Below are 13785 nucleotides of genomic sequence, written 5' to 3' on the forward strand. Positions count from 1 at the left end.
ATGAGGAAGAGCTCTACTTACTGATTTCGAAAGATCTCCAGGATATATTGTTAAGTGAAGAAACTAAGGTGCAAATGTTTATAGTATGCTACCTTCTGCTCAAGAAATGGGAGGAGTAAGATGATATATTCATATTTGCCTGCATTTACATAAAACATTGAGAGGACAAGAAAGAAACAAATAAGGGTTATCTGTAGTGGGCAATGGGGAAGGAGTGGATGGAAACAAGAGTTGAAGGGAGGTTTTTGAATGCATACTTTTTATATTGTTTTGGTTTTGTAATCTAGCAAATGCATTATCTATTCAGAATAATAATTGGAAATATTTAGAAGATGAAATGGGAAAAAAGGGGCAGTAGTGGAAAGGTTGCCCAATTCATCTTTTCTACCATTTGCCCCCCACCCCCACCCCATCACCAACTTTACGGATTTTTCAGGTTTTCAATCCAAGATTAACTGAGACAAACATAACATCACAATAGCTATATTTCAAGCTCTTTAGATAGATTCATTTAATCTTCCCAACAACCCAATAATATAGATACTATCATTAACATTTTCATTTTACAAATGAGGAACCAGAGGCACGAAGGGGTTAAGTAACCAACCAAAGATCTCACACAGCCAGTAAACTGCAGTTAGAATTGCAGCCCATTGTCTATCAAATCCTGGCTCTCTCAATATCGCTATACAAACGTCTTTGCACACTTGCTCTATTGTGTCTTTCATTTCTTTGGCTACATTATTAGAAGTGGGTGCACTGGGTCAAGGGGTTTGTACTTTTTCATGTTTTCTCTTTTTAAATAAAAAAATGTTAAAATGTCATGTAAATTTGCGTTATTTTACATTCGCATCGTAAGGGCATGAAAATGCCTGTATCCCCATATGATGGATAACATTGAGTAGCAGCAAAGTTTCATTTTTTTTCCCCTCAAGCTAACTGACAAGATACGGCTTATCACTATTGTTTTAATTAGTAGTTTAGCACTGAAAAGCTGAGCGACTCTCCGGAGGACCCATTTGCCCGCTACAAACGAGACCTCCAACCCCTCAGCGATGTCTCCTATCCGCCGGCAGGGGGCGGTGGCTCCGACACGCCTCTCCACTGTGGTCCTAATCCGCCTCCCAGGCACAGTGCGCACGCGCCTATTTCGCTCCAGGTGTCCATCTTTGTGCCTGATCGATGTCTCCTCGTCCGCGCTCGGCGCTCAGTTTTTAACCCCGGCTGGTTTTGGGGAAGAGTAGCGTGTTCCTTGGAGTCGGAGCACCTTTGGACCTTATGGGGCGACAGGGTCTGGGGCGGGCCTAGAGGGGTCGGGCGACGCGTCGGGCAGCCCACGCGGGCGGGGCGGGGCGGGGCGGGACTGGCAAGGTCTTGGGCGTCGGTCACCGGTGGGGCCGGAGCCGGGCGCGGAGCCCCTGAGTCGACAGGTACGGAGGCGGCGACCCTGCCAACCGTCCCCTCCGCCGCCCCCTGCGTGCTCGCGAGGTTCCCGGCAGTGGACTGGGGGCTCGGCGCTGGCCTGGGGGCAGCATGGAGCCCGGAGTGCGGGGCAGGGGATGGCAGGGGTGGGCCGCGGCGGGGGGGGGCGCCCGTCTGTGTCTGGGCGGGTCCGACCCACCTGAGTTGTCAGTGTGGCGGTGTTTTCCCGGGATCAGTGTGATTGCTCCTCCGAATTCCTCCAGAACTGCAAGGGCCACCCTCCTTCCTGGGCGCGTCCCAGTCACCCCTGAACCCATTCCGAGCCACAGGTTTCCTGTGGGCACATGGTTGAGAAGTTTGTGTCAAACAAGATAACCCCCCCCCTCCAAAAAGAAAATCCCCAAAAATAAAATCCATAGAAGTCTCAAGCCTGGGGGCCTGGGTGTGGGTTCGGCGTGTCTGTGTCTCCCACTGTTGGGATCCGCCTCACTAGTAGGATGATCCTTGAGAAGTTCTCTTGCATCCCTCCAGTCTTTAGGCAGAACCACAGTTAAACCACACAGGTGAGGAACTCCACTGTTTTTAAAGAGGCAGTGATTTAGAAACGTACTCATATTTTGCAGTGAGGAGAGCAGCCAGCCCGTACTGACCACCTACTAACAAGTGTGCTTAAGGTACCGAGAGTGAAGGAGCTACGAGGTAGTTTGACATTCTTTACCTGGTGTACTGCCAAAGCCTGAGTACGGGAACGTTAAGAGATAATACAAATTTTAAAGGCGTTTTGTGCTCACATACGTTTAGAAACGTCATGGTCAAAGTTTTCTCTACTACAGAGTATTTCAGAGCCTTCAATACACTAAGGATATTACCAGGACTCTCCCACTGGCAGTATGGTATGGAGAGTTGCCTAGATTTGAGCGGGAAATACTGTGTTTCTTGGGTGCTGCTTCTGCTTCACATCTGAAACAGTTTGGGAAATACAGTTCCAGGATTAGAAACTCAAGGTTTGGAAGGAGTAGTGTAGGCTTTTCAAACTTGAATAGTGCATAGACCTGTGGATCTTGTTAAAATACAGATTCTGTTTGGTTGTACATTTCTAATAAGTTCCCAAGTAGTATTTATGCTGCTGGTCCATGGACCACACTTGGAGTAGCAAGGGAATAGATTACTGGATTGAAAGTTAGAGGCCATGTTCTGCTTCCTGTTCTCCAGAACAAACTGTGCTGCCTTGAGTGACTTCACCTGTCCAGGCCTATAAAATAGACTGGACTAGATCGCTAAGGTTCCTTTCATATCTAAAATGCTGTGATGGTAGTCCAGTTTATTGGGCTTGCACATTTCTAACAGTGGGAAATTCACTGTAGGTAAGTCATCCCCTTTCATCTTGGATAGTTTAATAAGGAAGTTTTTGTTGCTGAAATACATCTCTGCAACTTCCATCCTGTGGTCCTAGGTTAGCTCTTGGAATCAAATAGAAAAAAAAGTGTAATCTCTTTTTAAAAGGTGACCTTTAAAGTATTAGATGACAGCTGTTCCTACCAAGTTTTCTCCAAAGGAAATTGCCCTTCATTCTCCCATGACGTTGTTTCAAATTCCTTTCTTTTAAACTTACCCATTCTGCTGGAGTGCGGTGGCGCTTTAGCTGGACTTTGCAGGATGGGTGGGGCTTGCAAGACTAGGGAAAGCATACTAAGCCACTGACAGTAGTGCAAAGATGACAGTGCATGTGTCAGACCCAGGATTGTTTGGCTCAAGTAAGAAATGGTATGTTAGTGAAAGATTTGGGGCAGGTGAGTATATGGGCAAAGCAATATTTTAGAGTTTATAGTTTTTTTTAATGTGGTTGGAAATGGGGAAGGAGAGGCAGGGAGCCAGATCTGCTTCACATTATTCGTAATAGAGAACTTAGGTTGCTAATAACAGTAATGTCTATATTTATGTATAACATTTTACAGATTACAGAACATTTCATAGGCATGATCTCATTTGACTTAATAATTCTGTGAGGCAGGCAGAGCAGCTTTTACCCTGTTGTAGAGTGGAGGTTCCAAAGAGGGTAAATGATTTGCCTTAATTCTCAAAGCCATTAAGTAGCAGAGCAAAGTTATGGCAGTGGTAATGGAGGATACAGGAAGGATGCAGGAGGCAATAGTACTAAGTAAGTTGGGCCTGACTAACATGAGGGTACGAAGCAGAAGAAGTTGTTAGGGAGTCAGAATAGTTGGGAGAACCCTACCATGGACAACTGCCCCTGTAGGTGGTACTCTGCCAGCTTTCTCATTGCTAGCGGCTGCCTGCTGATGCGGTTTGGGAGGGATTGTAGTAGAGGATTCCCAGGTTGCTTGTCTTGTCTCCAGCTGCTGGGTGGTGCTGAGGGGATGGGGTTATCTGTCCCGTACCACGGGAAACGAGAGCTGGGTCCTCAGTGTCGCCCAAGGAGGCAGGTGCTGAGCAATTGACTGATTCAAATGTATTTAGGGCTTGCCACCCTAGAGACTCTGAATTTGGCTTTATATCACTTTCCTTTTGAAGTTCAGGCTAGTAACAGTTGCACTTGGCTGATGGACAAATTTGGTGTCTAGTCTGACCTCCACAAGCTCCTATGTAGCCCCAGAGGGCTTCACTGAAGCAAAGACTGGTCCTTTGTCAACCCCAAAGACTCACGAAAGCTGTTTTCCCAGAAGATCTGCACTTTTCCTAGAGCCTAGAGGTGTCTCTGTGGTCCCTTTACCCTGGAAGCACATGAGATTGAAATTGAGTGTCATTACCAAATTGCACACACTGAGGACTGACCGGTAATTTCCTCCATGGTGGTGATCTGGGAAAGCTGTCAGAACCAGCTTATGTCCCCAGAGCCTAGTGTTGGTACAGGCTTCTATTCCACATTGAGTGGCTTCTGTGTTCAGTGCTTAGGATGCTGAGGTGATGTCCTCTCTGCTCTGGAGGAATTCATTATAGGATAAGGGAGACAATATTTTAAATAAAATGAGATATTGTAACAGAGATGGGTTCAAAGTCTATGTGATGGCGGAGGAGGGAATAACTAGCACTACATGGAGACGTCAAGGGAATCCTCAGGAAAGAGGTGAACATCGAGCTGAGCCTTGAAGATGAGAGAGAGAGTGGCCCTGGTGCCATTTGCAATATTTGCAGAGGCGTGAGGGGGAACATAAGTGGATTCAAGTGGGAGAACTTTGAGATCGAAGGAGAGGTGATTGATGAGACTAGGCTTATAACAAGGCCAGGTTTCTAATGGCCTGTAATGCTGTGCTGAGAAGATTCAATGTTGTGGGCATGGGCGCCACTGGAAGGTTTTAGGCAGGGAGGTGATGTGGTTGTGTTTTGGGAAGCTCACTGTGGAAATAGACTAAAAGGGGGAGAATCTGGATCAGGGACCTCAGGAGACTCTTGTCATAACCTAGGCCTGGTCTGAGGCTGCACTAAGGATTAGCTCAGTGGGGGTGGGAAGGAGACTAGAGCCAGAACTAACCTGACCTAAGGGCTGATTGGTTGTTGAGGACAAGAGAGGCGTTGCTGAGGATGACTCAGTTTTCTATTTTGGCTGGATGGTGGTGCCAGTAGTAGAGAGGGAATATAGAGGAGGAACATATTTGGGGGAGAAGGTCACGAGTGTGTTTTGGGTCATGTTGAACTTGGGGGTGTCTGTGGCACTTAGCATGCAGGTGGAAATGTGGGTCTGAGGTTCAGAAGAGTCTGTGCCTAGGGGTGGTAGGTGTAAGTGGTGGTTGATCTGTGGGAATGGATGAGCCCAGCCATGCTTACAGAGGCTGAAGATGGCGGAGTCGTGGAGGATTGGTGCACAGGGTGAGAGAGAGTGTTGTCCAGGAAGCTGGGAGAAGAAGAAGGTAGAGGAGCAGCAGCCTCACTCGCTACAGGGAGGTCAAGTAGGATGAGCTCGGAAAATGCACCTTGAGATTGGGCAGCTAGGAGGTTGCGGTCATCAGGGCTTTTACTTGATTAGCATGAAGAGGCTTATGGAGTGGTAGGGACAGGAGCCAGGTGGATTGAGGGGTGGACGGGAAGTGCAGATGGGTGGGGGTAATCACCGTGAGTAGTTTGGCAGGGAAGGAAGGAAGGGAGGGAGAGAGGGAGGGAGGGAGGGAGGGAGGGAGGGAGGAGAGACTAGAGGCAGTTTTTCCTGGACTAGAAGAGTCGTGAGCCTGGGTTATCTGATGATGTATAAGAGCCAGTAGAGAGGGTGCAGTTGAAAGTACAGGAGAAAAGACCGTTGTTAAATCAGGTCCTCGGAGGAGGTTAGAGGTGTTGGCCTTGAAAAGGAGGGATGGGGGGTGTCATCATTTCCTTTGAAGAGGGATGACGGAAGAAAGGAAAGACTGTAGGAAGAAAGAGGCAATGAGGGTTGCAGATACATCTGAATTTGCAAAGGAATTCTTATCTAATTGGCCCCGTTTCTTTCTCAGCGAGGTCATCTGCTGAGGTGAGAGGGTGCTGGTTTGGGCTCAGACAGGAATAGGGACTAGGAAGTAGCAAGGGAAGCTTGAAACAGCTGTCCAGAGGAAAGGGAGAGAGAGCAGCCTTGAGAGGTGCTCCAAGCGTGTTGAATACCTTCTGACTTAGATCCTGCACTGTAGCCTCTCCTTCATACTTGAGCGCTTCACACTAGGCATTCTTTTAATTTCTTTTCTGTCACTTTATTTTTTTAAAACTTTTATTTATTTAAGTGTGTTTTTCCAGGACCCATCAGCTCCAAGTCACGTAGTTGTTTCAATCTAGCTGTGGAGGGCGCAGCTCAACGTGGCCCATGGGGGGATCGAACTGGCAACCTTGTTGTTAAGAGCACCGCGCTCTAACCAGTTGAGCTAACCAGCCACCCCTCTTTTCAGTCATTCTTAATGTGATTTTTACAGCAACCCTGTTAGAAAGGTATTGTTGTTATCCCTTTTTACAGAAGAGGAAATTGAGGCACGGAGGATTACTTAGGCTTAGTAAGTACTACTTAGGTTTGATGAATCTGTTCTGCAGAAACGGCATTCCATTCCCTGAGGCATCAGAAAAGGCAGAAATTTCATTCCATCTCCCAATTTCTGGACCTCGAGGGGCCATAGTCTCGGGCTGCTAAGGAGTGAGGCGTACCAGGCCAGTTTGTGGGCATGAGTGTGGCATGGGTGGGCAGGGCAGTGGGGTCAGTGTTGCTACTGGCTTTTTACAGCCACGTAGGGACCCTGAAATCCTTGAGGGATTTCCTAGCATCCTGCTAGAAAGACAAGTGCCTGATAGTGTGTGGTGCTGCAGGCTGAGACCGTGTTACCGGAGACAGTGAGTGAGAAAAGAGTTCTTGTCTCAGGATGGGGATGAGGGAGAAGGTGAGGGGATTAGAAAGCACAGTCTGTAACCACAAGATGGCCACGGGGATACGAAAGTCAGTTTGGGGAATGTAATCAATAATGGAAAGATTTTGTAGGGTATCCGATGGACACATGTCTCATTAGGGAGACCACTTCAGGGATGATGTAGATGCCTGATCACTGCACTGTACACCTGAAGCTGAAGCTGAACAATAATGAATGTCAACCATAATCTTATATATATACAAGAAGGAGCACAGCATAAGGAATAGAGACAGTGGAAATGTAACGGCTGTGTGATTGGGGGAGAGGGGTTATCACTTTTAAGGGGTATAAATGATAAATGTCTAACTATTACATTGTTTTGTACACCTGAAACTAATTTAAAAAATTGGAATATTTCACAGAAAAAAAAAAAAATCTTGTCTCCATCAGCCAGAAAAAGAGATTCTTTTTCTGCCATTATGGGATGAGGCAGATCTATAACCTTATATAATAGCATAAATTATATAAACTATATAAATTATATAAACACTCACCTTTTGTGTTTTCCCCGTTGGTGTGATGGAATGTGTAGTTAAGGTGCAAACCTGACTTGAGTGACAGGGGACAATGGTGGGATGGCACGGAGGGGAGAGAAATGGACTTACCTTTTCCTGCTGCAGCCACTGGGCATCATTTCCGTGTCCTTCCTCTTGAGGTTGCCATGGATACGCCTTTGCGTGGTGACTTGAGGAGATTGATTTCCATTATGATCAGATGATGACGTGGATTTAAAAAGAGAGAGGACAGAATGCTCGGCTTCTGGGGAGTGGCCAGGGAGCTGCCGAAAAGGCAGAGCCCAGCACAGCCCAGGTGGCTGTGGCTTTGTTGGCTGCCTTGGTTTTTGCTAAAGTTGTGAAATGGTGCATCTCTCTCTTTAGAGCGCAGACTCAGGGTTCCCTGTCTGCAGGGTCCTAGTGCCAGGGACTTGGTGGTGGATTCATGGGAAGGGACCAGGAGGAACGTGGAACAGGCTGTGAAGTAGGACTCCTGCTAGCACTGGGAGGGTTACAGTTTCTGAGCACAGGGTTGCACTCAAGCGGCTGTTGCCTTCTGCAAAAGTTCTTTTATTGCGAATAAGCGAGGCGTATTGTATAGCTTTCCTTGCTGGCTCTTGGAGGTCTGGGCCCTTTGGAGGTGGGCTGGGTATTCCTGGGGTAGAGGGATGCTTTGGGAGGGGGTGGAGCTGCATGCAGGTTGGGAGTGGGCTGCAGACCTTTCTGGGGATAACGAGGAGAGGTAAAGAAAGTCCATTTAGGGTCTCAGCCCTCTCTGTGTGAGATCATAAAGCAGGTACAGGAGTAGGACCTAGGAACAAAAGACTGTATGTATCTTCTTTCTTGAGTTCCTGTGTGTGTCTGGAATCCAGCCTTCCAAGCTTCCAGCTCCCCAGCCTCTATTTCCCACTCAGTGATCCTCTCCTTTCCTGAGGGATTTCTGTCCACACTTATCCCTTCCCTTCTAGTGCTTTCAGAGATGTACAACTTTGCCCCAGTCTTAAGAGCTGGATCTTGCTCATTACCCCAGTGTTTCGTTTTATCTCTTTGCAACCAAACTAGTCTATGCTGGTGCCTAATGCAGTTCAGTTCAAGTGTGTGAACCCTGCTGTCAGCCTGCCTGAATTTCAAACCAGCTCCTCTCCCAGGGGGACCAGGGAAAGCAAACAGTTGGGTTAGTGCAGGGTCAAGTTTAGGTGAGGTGAGACAAGAGGGGGTCACGGGCTCAAATGGTGCTGGGGTGCCAGTCAAAGTGAGTAGATGTGGTCCAGGCTGGGTGCCAAAGAGGCTTTTCCTCCTTAATTCCCAACAGTCTACCTGTTTTCCTGTCATATTCTGAAATGTTCTCCAACACCATTAGTAACCTATTTATCAGACACAGAGTTTTCCATCCTCTCTTCCCATTTTCCTAGCTGTTTTAGCAGTATTTAATTTCACTGGGGAGGAAAATAGACAAGAAATCCAGAGAGTATTTGTCTTCTCCCTGGCCGAGGGAGCATGTAACTGAGTTGTCCTGAGACATGGAATGGGGCCCCGTGGTGCTGTGGAAGGGTCATGCACCTGTACAGTGGGTCACATGTGCCCCCTGCCACTTTCTGGACTTGAGGCTCGGGAGAGTCGTTTGACTTCTGAGACTCAGTTCCATCACCTGTAGGAAGGAGATAATGGAATGTGTTTTGTACGCACGACAGGCGTATTTTGGAGTACACAGTACATTTGCCCCAGAGAAGACCCTAAGAACAAGACTGACTTTCTCTCTCCTGACATGTCAGTTTCCCTTCCCATTCCCCCCCCCCCGCCCCCGTTGTCACTGTTTTCAATAATTTTTTCATTACTCATCCTTGAAAACTCCCTAATTTATTCATGTGTTTGCTTATTCATGCATTTATCCATTCATCTATCCACTCAGGCAGCATTCGAGTTCCTGCTGTGTGCGAGTCATTGACGGACCTCTCAATGATGATGAAGATGATGTCAACACTTTGTTTTCGCACATGCTCTGTGCCAGGCGCTGCGCTAACTGCTTTACTTCAATTTTATTGAATCCTCACAACGTCCGTGTGAGGTGGGCATATTTCCTCCCTTTTTTTCAGAGGAGGTAATTGGGCTCTGAAAGTTAAGTGTCTTGACCAGAGTCATATAGGTGAGGACGTAGGAGGACCAAAGCTGTACCCAGGTCTGTCTCCGGGGCCCACGCAAACCTGCTGCCTCTTTCCTCATGTCAAACCGGATCTATCATCGGGTCTTCCCAGGGCTCTTTGGTGCTGTCTCTGAATCGGCCCCTTTCCTCTTCTCTTTCATGAGGCTCCTTCAGACCCTCCTCACCCCTTGCTCATTCCTGCAGCAGTCCCCTTGCTGCTAGCCCCATCTTTACCGAGTTGCTCCTGTCTCCACTCCATCCGTTCTGCCACCGGTTTGATCTTCCTAAAGTAGTTTCCATTATGCTAGTCTCCTGCTCAGGAAGAGACTGGCGTCCTGTTATTGGATCAAGTCCATCTACCTCTACCTGATGGTAAACTCCCTGACTATCCGTACTTACCTTCCAGTACATATAAATATTAATGTGTTTATTTAGTCAATAAATATTTGACGCCATGAACTAAGGGTGATGGGATCATAAAGAGGAAAAGTTCTCTTTATGGGCTCTCCCTTAAAAGGCTTACAGTTGAATAGAACTCATCTTGGTTCCTTCACTTAGCCCAGCTAGTCTTCTCTGACATTCCCTAGTTAATCAAAATTGTTTCTGTCTCTATTCATACTGGGTTCACAATTTGTAGTGTTTGTAGGACTTTCCTATCCACGTATACAAAAAAACAACCTATAGTTCAAGGTTTAGTCAGGCCCTTTTTCTTTCTAGCTCACCTTTCTCCTGTCTGTAACCCTTATAATATTTATTGTCTAGGTATTTTAAGACATATATCATCTGTTATCATGCCAGGTGGTTTTTTGCACTTCTACAGCTTCTGCACTTTTTACTAAGCACTTTGATGTGCTTTATCTTACTTAAGCCTCATAACATTAATGTAGATATAGGAGAAGAAACAGCCTCTACAAACTTAGCTAACTATTGTGTTTCCCTGAAAATAAGACGTAGCCGGACAATCAGCTCTAATGTGTCTTTTGGAGCAAAAATTAATATAAGACCTGGTCTTATTTTACTATAAGACCGGGTATATAATATAATATAATAATATAATACCACGTCTTATATTAATTTTTGTCCCAGAAGACGCATCAGAGCTGATTGTCCGGCTAGGTCTTATTTTCGGGGAAACACGGTACATACACCTGTGTGGCTAGTGAGTTGTGAGGTTGTTAGATCCCCAAAGGTGGTGTGGTCTAGAGGAAGAGCCTGGCCTTGGGAGCCTGGAGGTGTGTGATAACAGTGAGGATGGTAGAATGGCCAGAGGGTTCCAGTTCAGGCTTTGGTTCCAGTGTTGAGTCCACCCCTCACCTTCCGTGTAACTTCAGAGAAGTCCAGTTTTCTAAGCCTGACTTTCCTTGTCTGCATTTTATCTGGCCTGCCTCTCTGTGGTGTTCCTGTGATTCCCAAATGGGCTGATCACAACATTATTAGCTAACTTTCGTTGAGTACTTATTACCTACCAGGCAATGTCTTAAATGTTCTACATGGCTTATCTTAGCTAATCCTCACAGCGCTCTCTGAGTTGTAGTTATCAAGTTGTGAAGCCAGGAATTGGACGTAAGCAGCATGAGTCGAAAACCAAGGTGCTCTGTAAAGTGTGCTGAACATGTGAAGTCCAGGCAGCAAGGACCTGCATGGCCCTGCCCACCTGTGCACTGTGATTAGGGAAGGGAGGAGGCAGCATGGGGATTTTGCAGGGGAGGAGAGAAATGGTTTCCCCGGTGGTTTGGCCAGGATTGAAGATATGGAGAGGTGTTTGGAGGCCTGAGATCTGGCTGTTGGTCACCAGTGTACTCTTAGGCTGTCTGGCCTGCCTTAGAAAAAGGGGGGCGTGGAGGCAGACCCTGCTTGGCCGGTGAAGCCCAGTCCGGACAAGGCAGGTATCCCTAGGCCCAGGGTGTCTAGATCCGCACCACACCTAGTAGGTGGGTGAGACCTCAGGCCAACCTGTTGGCGACTTAGGGGTTGTGACCCTGCTCTGTTGGTTCCTGGTCCATGTCAGATGGGAAAATGAATGAAGTGGTATCGTTACATAGCCCTCTGGAGACCTTTTGCTAGAATGTACAATCTTATTATATTAAATATTTTTCATTATAAAAGTAATACATGGTTATTAAAGGCATTTTGTGAAACAGAAATATAGACAGTAAACCATCTTTTCAGGTGATCAAGGGGAACTGGGCCTTGTGCTTTTGACCATTGCCCTTATGAATCCAGTTGAACCTGATAATCTTGGGGTTCAGAGGCTGACCATTTGTAACATCCAGAAGGGAGAAAGTGACTGTGGCAACCATTGCCAGTGTCGGGTATTGCTTTGCTGTGTGTGTGAAGTTGCCTCTGGTATTGCCCTTCCTTTGCTGGACAGTGGACAGGACCTGGCCCCTCTGGCCCTCTGTGAGATTGAAATCCAGACCCTAATATCGTGATTTTGGACCCTGAGTCCAGAGTTTAGAAAGGGAAGGGAGAACACTAGAAAGGGGGATGGGAGACCCTTATTTTGGCTGTGTGGGGGCCCTAGGCAGCTGATGGTTTTGAAGTGTCACTTGATGCTTTCATACTTGCTGAGGCCTCACATCGTGGGGGGGCAGGGCATGATAATGAGGGGGTGCACACTAGGAGGACCCGTCAGGGCTGTACTCCCAGCCCGAGGACAGTCTACTCTAGAGGTGAGTGCTGAGCGTCTGTGGCTGGGCCTCGCCCCATCGTCCTTGCCCTTCTCGTCTGGCCCAGGTGAAGCAGGGGGGCACTAGGACCCAGAGGCCAGCACTGTTCCTGACAAGTCTAGAGCAGCACTAGCGCAGAGTGAGTCTCATCAGTTGGCAAGCAGGATTCGGTGTCTCTGGGTTCAGGAATCCTCGGGCAGCGGAGGGGACTTGCTCCTCAGTCCCCACCTCGGACCCTACCCCTGCCGCAGCAGGCCCATGGACTGGGGAAGGCCGTGCCTGATGGCTTCTGTGTCTGTCCATGAGGGCCTGGAGTCCTGACCCTCCTGGCTAGGTTTCTGCCTTTTCTCTCTGTCTTTGGCCAGCCGGGGAGGGGGTAGAGGCCTTAGCGGCCAGGTGAGCAACATGGCCCAGAGCAAGAGGCACGTGTATAGCCGGGTAAGTGGCCCTGAGCTGGGGTGGCCCTGGGAGGGCTGCTGGAGAAGGCCTGGGTGCCTGTGGACATTGCCGTGGGGGCTGGGGAGGCCGGCGGGGCTGGGATGGGGCCCCTCGCAGCCCTGATGGTGTGAGGCTGCACCGGCGTCCTCTCCCAGAGGTGGGCCCTCTGGGCACGCGTGACGCCCAACCTCTGACTCGACTTGGACCTCAGGCCAGAGGTTCCTGAGGGGCTAGGCTATCTTGGGGACTCCGAATGGGGTCGGTATGTCGGAATGGCATTTATAGTGAAGTCTTTCTTCAGAGCTGCTTTGTTGTCACTTGCTTTCTCTCTCTCCCGGTTCCACTGAATCTGTACCCACTATTGTGTCCACCTGGTTCTGAGAGGCTTCTTAGGGTTGGGAGGTTGGGGGGAGTCTCTGAGTGTGGGGCCAGCCCTGATGTCACTGTTCATTCCTTTTATTGATAGGTCTAGGAGAGGTACCCTACACAGCCCCGGTAGGACTGGGGTCCTGGAGCCCCTGGGAGCGCCTCACCTTCCTCACCTTCCTGGATGAGCTCCTTGGGGAAGGGAATTGGGGAGTGACAGGCTGTGGCAGGGCTCCCTTCTGAAGCCAAGTGGAGGTCTTGGAAGGGAGCCCCTTGGAGTCTTTAGGACTATGGTGTCACTTCTTCACACCTCATTCACTTGTTTGCTCTAAGGCTCCTGGTTCATGGAGCTGCTATTGCTAAAAATGGCTTAGGTGTGATTTTCTTCTAAACCATGGACCTATTTGGGACCTAATTTCATGTTGTGTCCTGTCATCATGGGTATGTCAGAAGCTGAGAGCTTACCAAGGACAGTGTTTAGTCTCTTCCTTTGCCCTGTCCATCCTTGGGGTGATAAGCCATCCATTCGGACCACTGGGCAGAGTCTGGGGCCAGAGTGCAGCACAGATCTGAGGTACCTGATTTACAGGGCCTTCGTTTTACTTTTTGTAGCAACATAGTGTGGGGGAAGGCTCTCTAGAGCTTAGGGGTAGGGAGTTGATAGGAAGAGGGGAGTTAAATTGTCGAATGGGCTGCAGTGAGGTGGTGGGTGTGTGGCTGGGGGTGGGGCCGTCAGGTGTGGAAGGAGGGTGGCCACTTGAAGGCAGGAAGGAGGTACAGTTGTGTGTCTGGAAGAGAGAGGCCTGAGAGGACCGTCTGCACACAGGGAAGGCAGGCGACAGTGGGGACGGGAGCAGGGTTCTGTGGAACAGTTACTACTTCCC

General features: G+C 48.4%; 1 protein-coding gene and 1 long non-coding RNA gene across 21 annotated transcripts in view; one reads left to right on the forward strand and one right to left on the reverse strand.

The window, feature by feature from the left end:
* Positions 1–482: 482 nt before the first annotated feature.
* LOC109457395 (uncharacterized) lies at positions 483–7646 on the reverse strand. Its single transcript, XR_002139023.3, has 3 exons — positions 7400–7646; positions 1622–1756; positions 483–1224 (listed from the first exon to the last, which is right to left on the reverse strand). It is a non-coding gene; the product is annotated as an uncharacterized LOC109457395 (long non-coding RNA).
* Positions 1301–13785, forward strand: part of DCTN1 (dynactin subunit 1) — a 29472-nt gene continuing 16987 nt past the window's right edge. For 6 of the 20 annotated variants that reach the window (XM_074332200.2, XM_074332203.2, XM_074332209.2 and 3 more), the window contains exon 1: positions 1324–1430. Coding sequence is in view for 8 of the 20 variants with exons in the window: in XM_019750312.3 (XP_019605871.2) it covers positions 12503–12535 (33 nt within the window). In the remaining 12 variants the exon portion in view is untranslated. Of the gene's footprint in view, positions 1431–9197; positions 9354–12225; positions 12536–13785 lie in introns of those variants that run through there. The other 14 variants (XM_019750314.3, XM_019750316.3, XM_088796080.1 and 11 more) reach the window with 6 other exon arrangements.

This window comes from Rhinolophus sinicus, chromosome 2 (genome assembly GCF_057876585.1).
Source record: "Rhinolophus sinicus isolate RSI-liver-muscle chromosome 2, RSI-T2T, whole genome shotgun sequence".
Lineage (NCBI taxonomy): Eukaryota > Metazoa > Chordata > Mammalia > Chiroptera > Rhinolophidae > Rhinolophus > Rhinolophus sinicus.